This window comes from Lineus longissimus, chromosome 9, assembly GCF_910592395.1.
Source record: "Lineus longissimus chromosome 9, tnLinLong1.2, whole genome shotgun sequence".
NCBI lineage: Eukaryota > Metazoa > Nemertea > Pilidiophora > Heteronemertea > Lineidae > Lineus > Lineus longissimus.
Window position 1 is genome coordinate 6,228,082 of NC_088316.1, and position 17,987 is coordinate 6,246,068.

A 17,987-nucleotide genomic window follows, 5' to 3' on the forward strand; every position below is an offset into this window, starting at 1 on the left:
GTATAGTACAGTATATAGGTCAAACCAAAGTCGGCATGACATGTGATGTATTGCTAAAGTACCTAACATAAGAATATCATCGAAAACAAGTCACTAATAAGCGAGATATAACACTGTTTACCTTTTTTTGTTTCAAGAATCAGATCAGATCAGAATCAGATCAGATCAGATCGAAATTCGTAGGGAGTCATGTGTACCAAATTTCAAGTACATAGCTTTAGCGGTTGAGAAACGTGCCATAGTTACACTCAAACGACCAATTTACGCTAATTGACCTCTGTGACCTTGAAAAGTAGGTCAAATCAAAAACCCGTAAGATGTGTAATGTATCCTTGCTAGGAGAACCTACCATAAAAGTTCTATCGAAAATGAGTCACTCAAAAGAGAGATATCACTCTTTTTAGGTTTTAACTTCTGGCCCCTGGTGGCCAAGTCAACAATCAGTTCGGATCGAAATTCATTGTCAGAGGTTACATGACATAGGAAGTCATGTGCACCAAATTTCAAGTTCGTAGATTTAGCGATTAAGAAACGTGTCATAGTTACACTCAAACGGCCAATTCACATCGTTTGACCTCTGTGACCTCAAAAATTAGGTCAAATCAAAAACCCGTGGGACATATGATGTATTCTGGCTCTGAGTACCTACAATGAAAATATCATTGAAAACAAGTCACTATTAATCGTGATATTGCACTTTTTATTTTTTTTAGTTTTGACCCTCTGGTGGCCAAGTCGAGAATCAAATCAGATCGAAATTCGGTGTCTGAGGTTATATGATGTTAGGAATCATGTTTATCAAATTTCAAGTTCATAGCTTTAGCGGTTAAGAAACGTGCCATAGTTACACTCAAACGGACAATTTACGCCATTTGACCTCTGTGACCTTGAAAATTAGGTCAAATTAAAACCCGTGTGATCCTTACTAGCAGAACCTACCATAAAAATTTCATCGAGAACGAGTCACTCATAAGAGAGATATCACACTTTTTATGTTTTCACTTTTGGCCCCGTGGTGGCCAAGTCAAGAATCAGATCGGACCGAAATTCGTTGTAATAGGTCACCTGACCTAGAGGGACCTTTGTACAAAGTTTCAAGTTCATGGCCCTAGCGGTTAAGAACCGTGCCCTGTTTTTGAAACAGGACACAGACGACGGCGGACGATGACGACGACGACGACGACGACGACGGACGCCGGACACTGCGGTGTTGTACAGACTCCCCTACGGTGAGCCAAAAAGCATGTATGAAAAATATCCGGAAATAGAATCTGAACTATCTAGCATGCATTGGGGTTCCGCGCCGACAATGCTGAACCCCGAAAATCACGATGCTTGGTTGCGAATAAAGCTAAGATCAGTAAAAACCTGACTTGGAAAAAATCCCATCAGTTCATTAGTTTACGCTCCAGAGCCCAAGATAATGCGGAGAAAACTTTCATCGAATCGACTACAACAGGCAATCCGTGTCGTTACTCAGCTTTACAAAACAACATGCGAGCAATATTATTCGAAACGTTATTGCCAACTAAAATAAACACATACAATTGACAATGCGAAATAATCTACCCTGCTTCATCAAAAAAGTCTACTGATGGGCAATTCAATATGAACTCTGCTTCATCGAACATATCAGAACTGACGGGCAATCCGCGTTTCAGCTTTTCTGCTTTTCAATATGCATTCTGCTTAATCGAAAAAAATCAACTGACATGACTGACGGACAATCTGCTATTCGATATGTATTCTGCCACATCGAAATAAATCAACTGACGGGCAACCTGCTTTTAAATGTGTTGTCGGCTTCATCGAATGACGGGCAAAGTACGACTACTTTCTGCTCATACATGTACATGTACATGTACACAGACGAATTACCTCGGGCAAATTAAGTAGGCTACACAAACGACTGTGATACGATTCCTCGCAACTCCACAGACGAGCCACTCAAATAACGCAAAGAATGATATCCCGTCATTCTATCATGTCTACAGTCTCATGAACATCAAAGGTGCCGCCAGGAAGACCTTATCAAGTGGCCGAACGGCCAAGGTAGATTTAAGGTGACCAACGACAATAATAGACATTACATTGGTGACGCTTATCATTTGTCAAGGCTGACCGCCCGCCCGCCTCGAACATGGCTGGGCAAACAACAAACTAATCAACCTACAAAACACTTGACTTTCTATCTGATTATTTAAGAATAGGATCAAGCTAAAGCTTCAGAAATCCCCTTGATGTTACTTTTTTCCATTTTTTCCTTCATCTTATTGTGGTTTTCAATAGCAAAAAATCGATGGATTTTTTTTTAAAGCTGAAGTTCGATGAGAGATTGTCCAAGATCCTCTAGCAATTAACATATTAGTACAGTATCTTGCGTTAATAGTTCTCTCTTGAAAGAAAACGTGTAAAGAACAACAGAAGCAGTTACTCATTTTTAACCAATAACTTTTGGATGGAATGTGCCTGAAACATGAACTGTACGCTCTTTATTACAATAAAGGAAAACTGCACTTCAATTGAAAATTGGAATGTAAACACGTAATGAATTTAAGTTTCACCTATGCCGTTGTGTAGACTGATATACAAAAACTATAAATGCCACGTTTCAACGAATTTGCCTGCATGGTTAAAAATGAGTAACTGCTTCTGTTGTTTCTAACACGTTTTTTCAAGAGAGAATTATTAAAATGCAAGATTCTTCAGCTTGAAAAAATCCATCGATTTTTTGCTATTGCCACTAGAAAATAAACTGAATAGGAACGGTGTTTAAAACAGGACTATCAAGGAACCTGAAGCATACCATTTTAACCCTCGAGTTTTGGATCCACCCCGCCGAGCCGAACTTTTTGACACCAACGTATTAGCATCTTGACCCCTTAGTTTTGGATCCCCTCCACCGACACGGACACTGTTACACGGACGTTACCCGGACGGAGTACCTCTGATGGTTCAGAATGACGTTTGAGGGGAGGTTACGGGCGGAGTATATAGTAGTACAAAACATGGTTACATGGCTACATGGTTTTCTTTCTTTCTTATCAAAAGAGTATTATAATGTTATTTTGAATACCACTGTAATTGTCATAAGCGCTTACACGCACCCATTCAATGACATACGAACATCTTCCCCTCCTCTAAGCAGAGTATGATTAATTACCGGTACGCCAGATTTTGTTGTATGAGTTTTTCTTCGCAGAATTATGATATCATGCGTGTAACCGAGTCAGAAAGGTGTCCACAATGTGACACAGAGACAGGAAGTGTGCACTGGTTTCAATCCAATAGGCATTTCCAGGATCCAATATCGGTTACACGATAATTGAGAATTATTGATTACTGCATAAACCAATCCAATTTGAGTGGGAGGTCCGGGGTTTGTACCCGAGTCCTGCTTCTGCTTTGTTATAAAAATGACTGTGCTGCCATGCCACTAACAATCACTCACCATGGTATAAGTATAACGCCACACAGATTGCCCGTCGGTTGTTACTTTTTCTAAAAAGCATAGAATAAACGTCACACACATTGCCAGTCAGTTGTTACAAGCATACATGTAGTATAACGTCACACGGATTGCCCGTCAGTCAAAACTACATCGTGAGTATCATAATACATGTACATACAAATTAATGTATATAATCATCATATCACTCCGTGATCATTCTCATCTGGCGCCATATCACTTTTATTATTGTCCCGTCATGCGACATGCTATCATATCTGATAATACTTCATGAAACCTCTGCTGAAATAAAATTTGATGAATAAACGTTTAAAGATTTCTCTTGGCAACAGCAATTTCGTGCACATGCAAAAGATTACACCCGATGGACAGATGATGATCAAAACGATTCTTTGCGGAAAAAGCAGTGTTAAATTGTTTTTGTCAACAAACAAAGAGGAACCTTGGCCGACGGCCTGTCAGCTTAAAGAGGTGGTGTAATAACTCTAACGTTAGAGACCCAAGTGGCTCGGCTAAACAAATGATATCACCTGTTAACAAAACACCGAATTCTTGTCAAATGAAATAGGGGAAAATATTGTGAGTCTTTGGTGCTATTAACTCGTCTAATACATTTTGAGCTAGCCCTCAATGGGACCGCTTCGACGCCAGTTGTCGATAACTACCATTGCTGTTTGCACAATGCTCGTTTTCTCTCTGCAGAATTGCTGATTGTTGTTGTTATAGCTTTTAATTAAAACGATTCGAACAAAGACAATATTCGGCATCTTTGTGTGCAGGGGTCAACCTGGCCGGGAAATAACTGCGTTGGGACTATCCTGATGACCAACTGGTGTTGGGCGGGGTGGTCGAGCATTATGAGAGGCGGCAACGTCAAGCGCCATTTGTTATTTATTTAGCATAGCTGGCTGAAGCCCAACCAATTTTTCGCGCCGACAAAGCAATAGTCTCGCCCACAGGTTGCGAATTTATTGCTGATCTGTTAGATGCTGCACATCCTGGTTGATGGCCTGCCTGCAACCGAGGTTAATTCCGAGCAATCCTGAATGACTGGCAAGATGAACATACATTTGAATACAGAAGCCATTAAGGAAGGGTCCCTGAGTGCATTTGCACGCGTGTAAATTACGTCAGCATGTTTATCTGTATTTATGGGCCATATCCTGTTTTCTGATTGGCTGGCGGTAAAGGCCTGTCCACTATCTCTCCACATCAAAGGTATTTCACAGAAAGCCGCCCTCGTTAAAAGTCAAATAGTTTTGAATTATGGCTGTGGTGTAGCGTGGGTTATGATAGACACTGGGACGTTTATATGTCGACCACAGTTGACCAGACAAACACCGGGCAGACTGGACATCTCAGTTGAGAGACTGATCTCGTTGAAAGCACTTAGTCGAGCGATTTCATCCGCCTGTGAACCTGTGACTTATCGTAAGTGTGTTTCCCTCTGATGTTGCCGCCATTGCAGTGGGTCATGACTGTATAGTTATCTCCAACCGGACTCTATATTTCAATGTATGTGTTGTGCTGTGCCAGATAACGGAACTGCGAAGGACAGGTGCCGTGTACTTTTAGCAAGGAAATAGAGCGTTGCCTTTTTTATTCGTACCTACGTAAAGATTACTTCGAATCGGCAATTTTTAAAAACTCAAAGCCAGGACTCGTAACAAGGAGGATACTAGTGCTAAGTTGTTTTGATGCTGTTTTACGCCTAGACACGCAAGGATCTGTACCGTCTTTCCGTAGGCCAACATGGTTTCTGTGCAGTACGAACAACCGACGACCATGCTTCCTAGTCACTATCACGGAGCCCCGCAGAGCTCTTTTGGGCTCGCACCATTCTGTTACACACCTCATCAACCGCCACCACAGACTCAGTACCAGGATTTTACTTACAGTCAGTATCAGGTCCCTCAATCCTTAGGGACGACATCACAACTCCCGGACTCATTATCTTTGAATTCTTATTCCTCGTTCAGTCATCAGCCATCTCAGCCAGTGTGGACACCTCTGGCTTCAGCTTCAAATTATTCACCTCCCCAGACAACACGGACGGGAACTACCTCTTCAAACTGTGTGGACTGGAGTCAGAGCTATTCCTCTCAGTCACCAAGTGCTCACAATCTTGGGGGTTATTCTGGCAATCCGCGTGTGCCATGTTCCTCTGTGACAAGTGTGCTCTCGCATTCTCCGAACACTGGTATCCACGTTGTGACCGAGCAACCCATGACTGGACCACCATCGTTACCGGGGTCCCCGCAGTCAGGCATCATCACATCAACCCATTCCCCTGGGGGAGTTGTCCAACCTCCATGTCCCAAACCATGTCAGCCACAGCCTTGTCCAAATATGCCACGAGAACCCTACGACTGGATGCGAAGACAAGACTACCCACCAACGCCTCCAGAAGCACCTAATAAATGTAAGTCCCCATTTTACTTCAAAATGCATGGATCATCTTGACACGTCTTGTTAAGCGACTCTCTTAATTGTCGCACGCGTTAATCCATTTGACTCGCAATGATACCCCTGCATGGTATTTTGATGATGTTGATCAATTTGTGTGACATATCGCATCATTCATAAGGCGGTAGGGAATTGCTACCAAGAATTTCTGTCTCCTTACGCAGCACTTTCCTAAAATTTAGTAACGATTCCTGGATAGTGCCATATTGACAAACAGGATGGATACGGCTGGTATGAGGGTTTGTTCCAAATAGGGGTTTATCCTATTTGACACATCCAAGTTGTCACCATAACATTATGGATCCTGTCTTTTTTACTTAGAAATGGCAATCATCACTCAACTTTCGTTGTCAATGTTGGTTCATTCTTGTAAAGTCGAATAAGTTTTCTTGCCACTTCCTGATCCAATTTGTATCGGGAGGATTCAGTTCCAGTGGCATCTATGATCATGAATCAGTTTACCAGGGTCTCCGCAGGCTGGGGGAATTGTTTCACTCCCACATCCCAAACTATGTAAGCCACAGCCTTGTCCAAATATGCCACGAAAAGCCTACGACTGGATGCAAAGACAAGACAGCCCACCAACACCTCCAGAAGCACATAACCTTTCCCCTTAGAACCATCTGAAGTGAAGGCTAAGAAGCTTTAACATGTCATAATGTTTTATGCAGGTCCAAGAAAATTTAAGCATTCACAGATGGTGTCAATGCTGTTATCATTCGTATAAAGTCATAATGTCTTTGCACATGCTGCATCAGGTTGATCCTATGATGGTGCCATCGTAAACAGCAAGTACGGTAGCAAGGAATGTCTGTCATTCATCTTTACTCGAGCCATCCAACGTGAATGAAAAACTTTGCTCGCAGCTTTTGATTAGTACTGGGAAGGATGGTAAAGTTGGTCGTAGATTGTTTTCCCCACAATGCCTAGCTGAGTTTGATGTTGTTTCTAAAACTTGTAAGAAAAGTTGTCATCATAACTAACTGTCTTTTTCACCAAGAAGGGTTATAATAATTTTTGGGGGCTGTCAATGCTGTGCCAATCTTGTTAAGTTGTTTCCTTGTCTCCTTGTTTCTTCCTAAATTATTATTTTTTGTTATAACGATTCAATTATGGCGGTCTATAAAGATTATGGGAATAGTGACATGGAGAGACTACCTGCGTTGATCTAATCCCAAAGGTTCCTGGCATGCCAAAGTGATAGTAGTAATAAAATCATGTTTCGTTTACTAAGAAATGGCAATCATTACTTTACTTGGGGTGTCAGTACGGTGCCATTTTTGTAAAGTCATATGTTTCCGGCTGACTTTCGAATTCAATTTGTATGAAGATGATTCCATGTTGGTGGTATCAAAAACTGCAAGTAAAGTGAAAGAAGTGGGAAGTGTTTGTCATACGATACCTCATTTCTTTCGAGGCATCTAACAGTTTAGATTCTGGAATGCAATTTACTTAGGGTGCCATGAATGCTAATGTCATTCTCGCTCTTATACTCGAGTGAGAATTACGGCTTGTAGAAAGTATTTGGAAGGATGGTAATGATGAGTGTAGCTTCTTGTCCATCTGTTTCCAACAATGCTGCGATGACTTTGATGTTGTTTCCCAAAATTGTAAGAATGCGGTTACTGTTTTTTCACCAAGCAATAGTAATCATTATTTCACTTGGGGCGTCAATGCTGTGTCATTCATGTAAAGTTATATGTCTTCTTGTTACCTGTGCTGACGATTTCACGATGGCGGTCATTGAAATTATTTGAATCGTAAGACTTGCTTCGTTTATCTGTTGCCCTCAGTTCCTGGCATATTGATGCTTCAAAACTGCCGAAGTACATGTAATTATAAAAATTGGAATCAAGTCTCTTTTACGTAAAAATGGTCATCATAATTTGACTTAGGGTGTCAATGCTGTTATTCTTGTAAAGTCATGTTTCTTCGTGACTTCCTCATTCAATTTGCGTCAAGACATTCCTTGTTGGTTGCATCTAAAACAGTGAGCGCCGCAAGCACATCAAGCTCAGTGAATGTAGTGAGGGGTGTTTGTTACTCTTCGTTTCCTTCTAAACATCGAACAGTTTAGAATCTTGAAATAATTTTACTTCGGGTATAAATGCTGTTGTCATTCTTACAAAGTCATCTGTTTCCTAGTGACTCCTTTACTTAATATTTTTTTATTTAGTTCCATGATGGTGGTTTATATTGTTCATTTGTCCTTCAGATTGTCAAGCTGTTATGAGGTTGTCTCAAAAAAATATGAAAAGGAATTATATCGTTTACAACGAAATGGTAACAATATTTTTACTTGGAGTGTCAATGCTGTGTCACCTTTGTATGTGCCTTGTGACTTGCAAAATTAATAATCATCTAATGAGGGCGGCAAATAATAATTATGCGAATTGTGGTACACTCTACTTAGAAATGTTTAAGCTTTTGAAAAATATTCAAGGGTTTTCCGACCAAAACAAAAGTGCACCCTTTCTCAGCAAAATAACCCAGCGAAATGAAATACATTCAGAGGTTTTTCAGAATCGCAAAATACATTCAGACGCTTTTCAGAATCGGAAAATTCATTAGGGGTTTTACATTTCATTGAAAAAGTTCTAATGGATACATGGCCTGAGTAACATTTAAAACGTTTTAAGGCTAAAAAGCCTTGATTTCTTATAATGTAGCGAGGCTCCCTTCGTTCTTCGCTTGCTTCGTTGATTGTAATTAATAAATTTGAAATCATTACGCTTTTATGTTATATATCATGGCTGTTTATACTTGACTAAGATATTTCCAGGCTAATTTCCCGGTGCTCCAATTTTCTGTTTTTTTACTGTGATAATTGTTTATACGGTCAGATCTCAATATACGGTGCTTTGAGTTGAATTGTTTAAATTTTATTTAAACGTTCTTATTTCGAATCTATTCTGTCAGCAGAGTTTAAAGGTTTAAAAGATATTTTCCGCAGAGAGATTAATCTGTTATTCGTGATCTTATATACTGTTTATACATGTACATGTACTAGTATCATATGCAGAAAGTGCAAACCTTTTAACCTATAAATGTTTGTATTTACATCTTTGCCTGAATATTCAGTGAATTAAATTCTAATTTGGCTGATAACATTGGATGAAAAGTTGTAATTCAGACGATACTTTCATTTTCCACTTGAAATTTCGAAACAATATGGACACTTGTATTTAAATGGATTAATATTTGTATTTCAAACAGTTGAACCTAAAACACAGATTAGAATTTCCTTCTCAATGTTACTTGTGTAGATCCTCGTATATTACTAAATTTGTTTGTTAGTCACTTTAAAGACTACATGTATCTGAAAACATTGGATTTCAAACGCCTAATTCATCATCAGTGTGATCATTTTTTAGTGTAGATTGAATCCAAACTGGGTTTTATGCACTTTGGAAACTGCAACCAAAGCGAAAATTTCTTTTATCCAGCAGTGATTTTCCGAATCAGAAGGAATGCCAGTGCATATATATTATGGCCATGAAGGCTAAGGTACATGTAGCCGGTGTGGTTTGATTTTCGTTAGGATTGTACGAACCACGTACGAAAACTTTGCCATAACCTTGACATAGAAAGTCCAATTAATGGAATAATGGTGATGATATTATTGCAATTGTGCTATGAAATAAAATACATGTAGTCTCATTTTATAGGAAACCCTATAACTATCTGACAATGATGGTATACTCTTTGTGTTAGAATTCGAAATGACATATTAGTACAATGTAAGACAGGAAAAAAATAATTGAAATTTTATCATATTGTATTTACTGATGATAAATCCACGACCGGATAAAATGATAAAAGATGAAAATGCTTTTTGAAAATGTGAGATTTCTACTTATCCCTGTTATGAATTATAATGCATTATAAGGAAATCGATTCCAAATTGATAAAATATGGCATTTTGCGAGTAAACTATTTTTCAATTCATGTATAAAGGGTTATAAGGACTAAAATAAATTAAAATGTTGATCACAAGAGGTCTTAAAGGTAGACGGAAAAAATATTATATTAGAGTAATTCATTTTTACCTCATTGAGGTGTTTTTCGTGGTCGGAACGCATTGACTTTTATCAAGGTAGTTGCTTGCCCTTTTGAGGACCAATAAAGGTTGGTTGGGTTATTAGAACCACATCAATTTTCATTTCAGGCCTAATGTGGATGAGGGCAAATAAATTGTTTTTAAGCAGATCAGAAGCTTTTTCAAATCATCATGCAGTACCACTTTAACAGCATGTTCTAATTATACAAATATTCCAAATTCACAGACTTGTCTGAAATGATATGGTTCAGAAAAAACACATTCAGAGTTCAAATGAACAAATGAAGACATTTTTGTCCCGTCTATTTTCAAGCTTCCAAATAGATTTTCACATGACATTATATCTTTTCTTGGTGTCCAAATTCTCTGGGCAAGGAGAACTAGAAGAAAAATACTACTATTTGTTTTTCCTTTGCCTTTAAAGGTTAGGAATAATATTTTCGAATCTCTGTCACTGATAAGTGATATATTCGAACTGTACAAGCCCTCGTAGAGTCACTTGGCTCTGATATGTAGAGCTAGTTGGCGTACTTTGAGGCTGGGATTTTGTCGAGTCCCCACTCCTGACCTTGGAAGCACTGCCAAATATTCGCCCTTGTTTCGTTAAGAATTAATTCCCTTGTTTTTATTTCAACCGCATTTTCATTTTTACTCTCACAAAGCCACAATAGCAAATAAATTATCTCACCGACCTTCCAAATTTGACAAGTTGCTGTCACCCCTTTGTGTTCTTCGGTGCTTTTGTCTTTGGCCTAAATCTTGACACTGCATTGTAAGCCACGACGGTTTATGTATGCCCTTATGGATATGGAAAATGGGTTGAAGCGACAGGCTGCTGGAAAGTGATAGACCTGAGGTGATAGAACACGATCAGAAGTCGGCAAAAATAAATTCGACGTGCACGTTCTATAGTTAGGTTAAAATTTGACAACTATTAGACACAAGATGAAATTGTAAGAACGAAGAAATATTACTTCTTCGTTTGAATACTTTAATTTCTGACGCCTTGAACATTTTTTAAATCTATTGGTTCAGTAGAAAAATTTACATAATACTTTATAAATTATGTTTTGTAAATGATTTCACAACTCCTGTGTAGTATACCTTGGAATGGACTTAAAGATATACAATACGACACGATGGGAAAGTAGAACTTTGTTCCAAATATCAAACAAAAATATAGGGGGTACCTTCCGTTCTGAAGAAAACAAGGAATTATCATTAGGCCTTTTCTTATCAGGAATTGGTCAGACTTGAAATCTATACCGGTAGGGTTTTAATAAAATTGTGAAATACCCTTCAAAAATTAAACTTTGGATGCATTTTGCATCGACAGAGGAAGGAGGGACCGGGAAACATTTTTATTGTTCTATTCTTTTATCACTCTTCACCATGACGACATGTGTGGCCCACAATTGCAGAAAGGTGGCGACGTTTACAAAATGTTACAATCCCCGGCGGTAGATCAAAAGGTCTTTGCCACGCTGAAGAGATAGATTTATGTGGTGGCATCATCTGGCGTCAATAGGCCATGCTGTACCGCTCGTTTGATCTGGAGTCATCACTTATCGCCTGTCTTTATCACTAATCACACTTAAGGCGGCTATCGAATTTGCTATCGACGGGCCAAGAACTGAAACGGGTCACTATGGCTGCAACGATCAGTTCTTTCAGAATCGCCAAAACGTTGAAATCATCAATTCCGAAATACCAATATGTTTGTGTCATTTGTGTTTCTGCTTGTTCTACGTCTGACTGCATGCTGTAAGTCGTTAAAGAAGTGGCTATGTGATACCGAGAAAATTGATATTTGTACCTCCAAGAACTTCTGCCACTGTAAATCCTTTTAATAGGAAGGAGCGAAATTTTGATTTTTGAATTTTAAATTTTACAATTAGGAAAAACAAAAGGGGCCTAATCTGAAGCTTAGAAATCATTTTCAAGCGAACACTCTCAGAAAAAAAAGGTCTTTGGGCTTTTGAAAAACAGTTAAGGGTTTTTCAGCCAACACAAACACGCACACAGTAGATGTTTTAGCGACGCGAAAACACCATGAGAAGGTTTTTCAGAATCTCAGAACCAAATAAGGCTGCTTCGTTTTACCGACAAACCTATGTTGGCCGAAAACCTCTTTTTCAAAAGCTTAAAAGCTCTTTATTTCTATAAGTGAAATGGATTTTCCTGCCTGCGGTGGAAAAAAAAGTTATCTACATATTCATGACAGAACACCAGAAAGGACCACAAGTGCCAGTTTTGTTGGAAATCACTGAGAAAATTCTCCTCCTGTTTTGAACTCTAAATAATAAAGGGGATGTTGTCTTTGGTGAAAAATCCTAAAACTGTACAGATTCGCTTCGTCACACTTCATTATGTCCAAACAAGAAATAATTGAGGTATGCAAATGCAGAAAAAACACACTCAGACTGTTGGCAACAGTGTCGTAGACTGATGATGTAACCAAAGCATTTCTCGTTGATCAAAGACATCCAGTTTACCTGCATTGCCTCACTTCACTACCATAGTTAGTTCGAAGACTAATTAGTTCACGTAAAGGTCAGTCTGAGTATTCCCTTTGAAGTTGTGAAGTTAGATATAGCTGTTACGTAATAGGATATTTTCGAGTGTTGTGACCTCGATTTGGTTACCATAGCCGAATCTGTATTCGCAGACACATTATCGTATCTTTCAACTCGAGTTTTGGAGTATGTAACGAAAACGGCTGGTCGAAAAGATTTTGCCAAAGAAGCCGCCGTGTATTTATAACCAACTTAATATTGATAGGCGAGGATATGACTGGACAGCAGAAGAGATGGTGAATTGAGTAAAATTTTACATCAAATGTCTCCTCTTAAAATATTGACAAATTTTTTTAATCTTTAAATGTGTTCATCCGATTGTGACAGATGTATAATAGAGGTTCTGATGTTCCCTGTTATTATGATTATTGCAACTCATAAAGATTGATACGGATTACAAAGTCAAAAGAATATAGGCCTATCAAAAGGTCCTGACTGTTTACTTCGAATAATACCTTTTTGATTCTGGTAAAGTCACCTAGAATGTATTGGAATACATTTTTCTTGTCAGTCCCAGCCTAAACAGGGCCACCGGTGACCGACCAAAGAGCGCAGTCCCAAGCGGCGCGGTTAGGGTGTCGCCAAGTGCCTTTGTTTCTTGAAGAATCAAAGGGTATCATCAGCAGCCATTGTATCTGTTAAGTTCAATATCTTCACTTTGTTTTAATCGTTGCCGCAAAGGTATCATTTCTAATGATTTACGCAGAAAATTGGAAACATCAATCCGCGAAATTGCTTTCGTTATTTGTTACTCAAATGTCATAAACTTTGCCTCGCTTCATTAAATGATTTACGCTTCTTTTCGTCAATGGTGCTTCTTCCAATTGGGCGGTGGTCCGGCTTTATTTGATGGTCGCATTTGTCCTTATCATAAGTCCACGGTGCCTTCAAAGGAGGACTTTCAGATCGAGAAAGGCACTGAATTATTCGGGATTTTGTCCATGACGCCCTTTTCTTTCTGTGTGGTTTGATTTGAACAGCTGTCGTTCTGTGGCTCATTTTGTTCTTGTTTCTAAATCACGTGTTCATTCCCTTCTGTATAGCCTAACTATGACATTTTCAAAAACAGTACTCACGTCCCAAAGCCTCCGCGCACACAACTGTGTCAGAGGTCGCGACAAAAATCTCTCGCAGCAAGGTTGCGCACCTAAAGCGTAATTTCTTCTAAATTACTAGCAAATTGAAAAGTTAATTTAACAACATAGAGCGTTCTTGGTTCAAAAACTAGCATTAAAATGGCCTTTGTGCACAATGTTTGAGGATCTATTTCAAGTATCACTACGCGTGCGCACAACACTTAAAAGTGAGTAATTGTGGATAACCTGACTCAGGTCTGTCCTGATATCAATCACGTGACTTGACGGACGGCCCTGAAACCTCAATGAAACCATGAGACTGATACAAATGTATATATACAGGGTGTGGTCGACTCCATGTTCCAGGCACCACCTGTCTATAGACAATAGAGAGCTTCATGGCGACGATTTTGAATAGCGGAATCGGTCTCCGCTGAGACGATGCCGCTAACAAAATATACCCCAAGAAACAGCTAAAAAAATAACAATCAGATTAGGCCATCATAATTATGAAACTAAGAACGTGCCGTCATACGTATTTGTAGGTGACAGTTCTGACGATTATGCATCGTCAGTAGAGGCCTGTTTCAATATCAAATTTTGAAAAAGACTTCTTTCACTTCTTGACACCATTTCGCTTGTTTTCTTTCGACACATTTATCTATTAAATTTGCTTTGACCGTTTGAATAATGTGCTGATCCTATTCCGGTATCATTATGACCATGGTCACAGTAAACAAAAATACCAAGAAAATATCCACATTCTTACTAATTTCAATATTTTCTTGGTTGATTTGAAGGCTCTACGACGATGGAGAATCCAAGATGGTGGGAAGCAATGCATTGTGGGAACGATAGGGCCGGCCAGCTAGAAGATGAGTCCATTCCCAGTCACGGTTAGTCTCAGAATGAATGAATGATTGACAACGTGAGGTGAATTGAGGGGGGGGGCGGTAATTTTCTGATTCTTATAATGAGTTTGTGTTCAGTGTTGATGGGTCATTATTCCATTTATAATGAGTCAGTCAGAAGAAGTTAATCTGAATCAATACTGTCAGGTTTTTTATTCTTCTTGCTACCGTGGAGTAAGGCAAAGAAGGCTGCCTGGAGGCTCACCCCGACAGTGGGGATCGAACCAATCACCTCATCATGATCGCGATACTGGAAGTGATAATGTTCGCATGGAGACTACTTTCATCACAGTCAAATAACTTTCTGGTTTTAGTGTTCTTGGCAGTGTTCTCGTACAGTGTTATCTAAGTTCAGGCTTTGGTCCGGCTAGCCATTTTTGGTCAGTTAAATGGTTTAGGCCTACAGTCCAAATCACAATTGACATCCTGTAAATCGCGTCATTGGTGCGTCATTGGTGCGCAACTTGGCGCGCAACTCGGGCGTACGTTGTGGTCACTGACGCGAAGCAGGACAGTTGACGACTTGGGCTGTAAGCGTCACTATATTTTTAACTGGATCGCTTTTAAGACGTCCGTTACTCTTTTACAAGAACATGTACATACAATGAGATATCTGATTTAAGGAAAGAGGGCCCAACGGGTCTCAATGAGTTTCAATTAGTATACAAGAGGCATCCTGCCGTAGTTCTGGACATAAACCGTTGGATGAATTGCCCTCTGTCTTAATAGGTAAAAGTTCCCCAATTAAACGCTACACAAATCGAATCAACCGCTTCGGAAAATAAAATATCATCGTCGGGCACTAACTGTTTGCTTCTAGTACTGTTAATCATCGAGGGATATTGGTTACGAGGAAAGTTGAAGGGGCATGTCAATTGGCGTATCTAATTCTAAAGTCAATCTTGTGTGGACCTTTAACTATGTTAATCAATGTTAAGACAAAGCCAAGTGTCAGTGAAGCAATTTCATCGCGCGGATTATGGTTCTAATCACAAGCGTTGTTGCCAATGTTCAGGGTTAAGAGTGGCTCTTGTCCGTTTAAAGAGTGCAAGCTACCTCAGTAGCAGTTGAGAAACTCTATCGGTATATATGATACTGACACTGACCAGCTACATCATCGGTACAGAAGTCTTCATTTTCCATTAGTTATTTTTTTGAATTAAGTGGCAACAACCAGACTTAAGGTGCGCATGCGCTCTTGCAGTAGGCCTACTTAGCCCAATGCATGTCTTCCGACGAGGTTTATGATCGAGGTTGGTCAACAGGACACCATGTTGCTCCATTCGAAAATTCGGCTCGGTTCCTGAAAATGATCGAGTCGAACTTCAGTCAAAATCCGCCTTTGATGACGTCATTGGCGCCATTGTTTTTATCTCGATTCTAAAAACCTTTAAAAAAGGCTATTCAAACGCTACTATCAGCTACAAACATTCTTCATCCCACCACACAGCTATATCAATACGATATAAGGAGAAAAACTAGTGCCACTATAGAACTATATTTGAGAATGACTATATACATGTATATTGGCCAATTCACTCTTCCACCTGCGAGACCTCGTCACAATCATCGTTACCTCTAGTGGCGACGCGGGCTTTTAACCACGAAATCGTCAGCCTGACTGGCAAGCAAACGATCTATGCCTTACACAAGATTGTCATCAAACGTTCAGGATTCTATATACGCCAGCTAGACAGCGGACGGTGGCAGATATTATGATCTGGCGTTTATTAACTATAAAATAGCAGCAGAATTGCTTCAAATAACCCTGAGCATCGTTATCTGCATTATAGTGATTTAGTCACCAATTGGAGACAATGTGATGCTGTGGGCTAACGGTTAGACCTACTAACATCGTGATATCATCAAATGCATGGTTCTAATCACGAGAGGTGGGGTGAATATATATTTGGCCGGGGGTGCCTGCACGATATGTTCCTCTGATCATTGTAAAAATCTTCATGAGAATTGTCCGCTTTAATGTATAGGAAAAAACGTCAAATGTGGATATTATATACTGCAATACCCTATTTGTGGTAGGGTTTTCGTTAAAATAAAAAAAATATAAACACATGTACAGGAACATTTATAAATTCTATAAAACCTCTAAGGGTTTTTCATTTTGCGAAAAAAAACCTCTACTCATTTGATGTTGACCGAAAAAACCATTAAAGGCATATCACAAACAATCAAATATGACATGACGTAGCAGTGTTTGGCGTTTGATCCGCCCAGGCCGTGACACCTAGCGCCTTCCCCCGCCTTAACCTACATGCGTAGTCATTTAACAGCCATGTGTATTTGTAAGCAATAATAAGCGAACAAATTTACGATGACACTTGCTCGAGGATGCCACATTATTTCAAGATGCATATCATAGAAATGGGTTTACTGGGTCAGTTGAAAAAGATCAAAGGAAACCGAATAAAACCTTATCACCCATTTAAAGTGACCTACACCAATGGTTAGAGATACATATTTTTCATATTTGGAATTGTTTCCCAGAACGTACTTTAAGCTTAGTGAAGTGTGTCACGACGCACATATACGAGCGTTCGATTATAACGGGGTACTGTGACCTCTTTGATCTTATAATCGTTTGCCGACACTGTCATCATTTGTGAAATGTTTTTAAATTGTTCCGCTTTACCATGCATACTACACGTTATCAGTTCTCGTGCGGTCATGGCGGTCTAGCATGTCTTGTCCGGATTGAAAGCGGACCGCCTCTTGAGCTGATCCATCGGGTGTAATTCGGACCGATCCCGATCAAAAACGTCGTTAACGCAATCATTCCTTTTCCCAACAATCTTTGCTTTTTGGTTCCGAAGCAATGGGATACATGTAACTGCGAATAACGTCAAAATTTTTCATTTACGTGAAAACGAAGGTTCACACAGCTATCTACAGGTCAATGGGCTCTAGTTCGCTTAAAGTTCGCTCAACTTTTGCCAGGACAGTGGCACAATTTATCTCGGAATGAAAACTTTCTAATTACTTTGCACTTCTAAGTGTGCCTCTCATCTATAGAACAATAACACAGTTAAGCTGAAAACAAATATACCAGCGGAGCCATGGACCATTTAGCCGAAAACGTCACACAACACACCGGTATTGCTCACCGGTCTGCGGTATGGCGGCCTCTTTGATCCGTAATTATCAACTGGCCGCAATTGATTGTAATTAGAGAATTCCTGTAATTATGACATGTACACTGGACATACATTATATCGCCGATATAGTACATGCATTCATTTTATTTCAATATCAAGGCCTATTGACCTCTGGAAACAGTTTTAGGTGCTGAAAAATGATTCGACCTAATTTCAACATCTCTCAGGAAGACTGCCCTATTTTGAAACTTGTTGAGAAGTCTAAAAGCCTGTCTCTTGATATATACATGATATTAAAGTGTGATTGTTACGGGTT

General features: G+C 39.4%; 1 protein-coding gene across 2 annotated transcripts in view; it reads left to right on the forward strand.

The window, feature by feature from the left end:
• The first annotated feature begins 4,718 nt into the window (after nt 1–4,718).
• Nucleotides 4,719–17,987, forward strand: part of LOC135493957 (homeobox protein CDX-1-like) — a 30,021-nt gene continuing 16,752 nt past the window's right edge. The window contains exons 1-2 of one of the 2 annotated variants that reach the window (XM_064781649.1): nt 4,719–5,891; nt 14,448–14,543. In XM_064781649.1, the coding sequence (XP_064637719.1) occupies nt 5,222–5,891; nt 14,448–14,543 (766 nt within the window). In that variant the 5' untranslated portion in view covers nt 4,719–5,221. The remainder of the gene's footprint in view (nt 5,892–14,447; nt 14,544–17,987) is intronic. The other variant, XM_064781650.1, reaches the window with a different exon arrangement.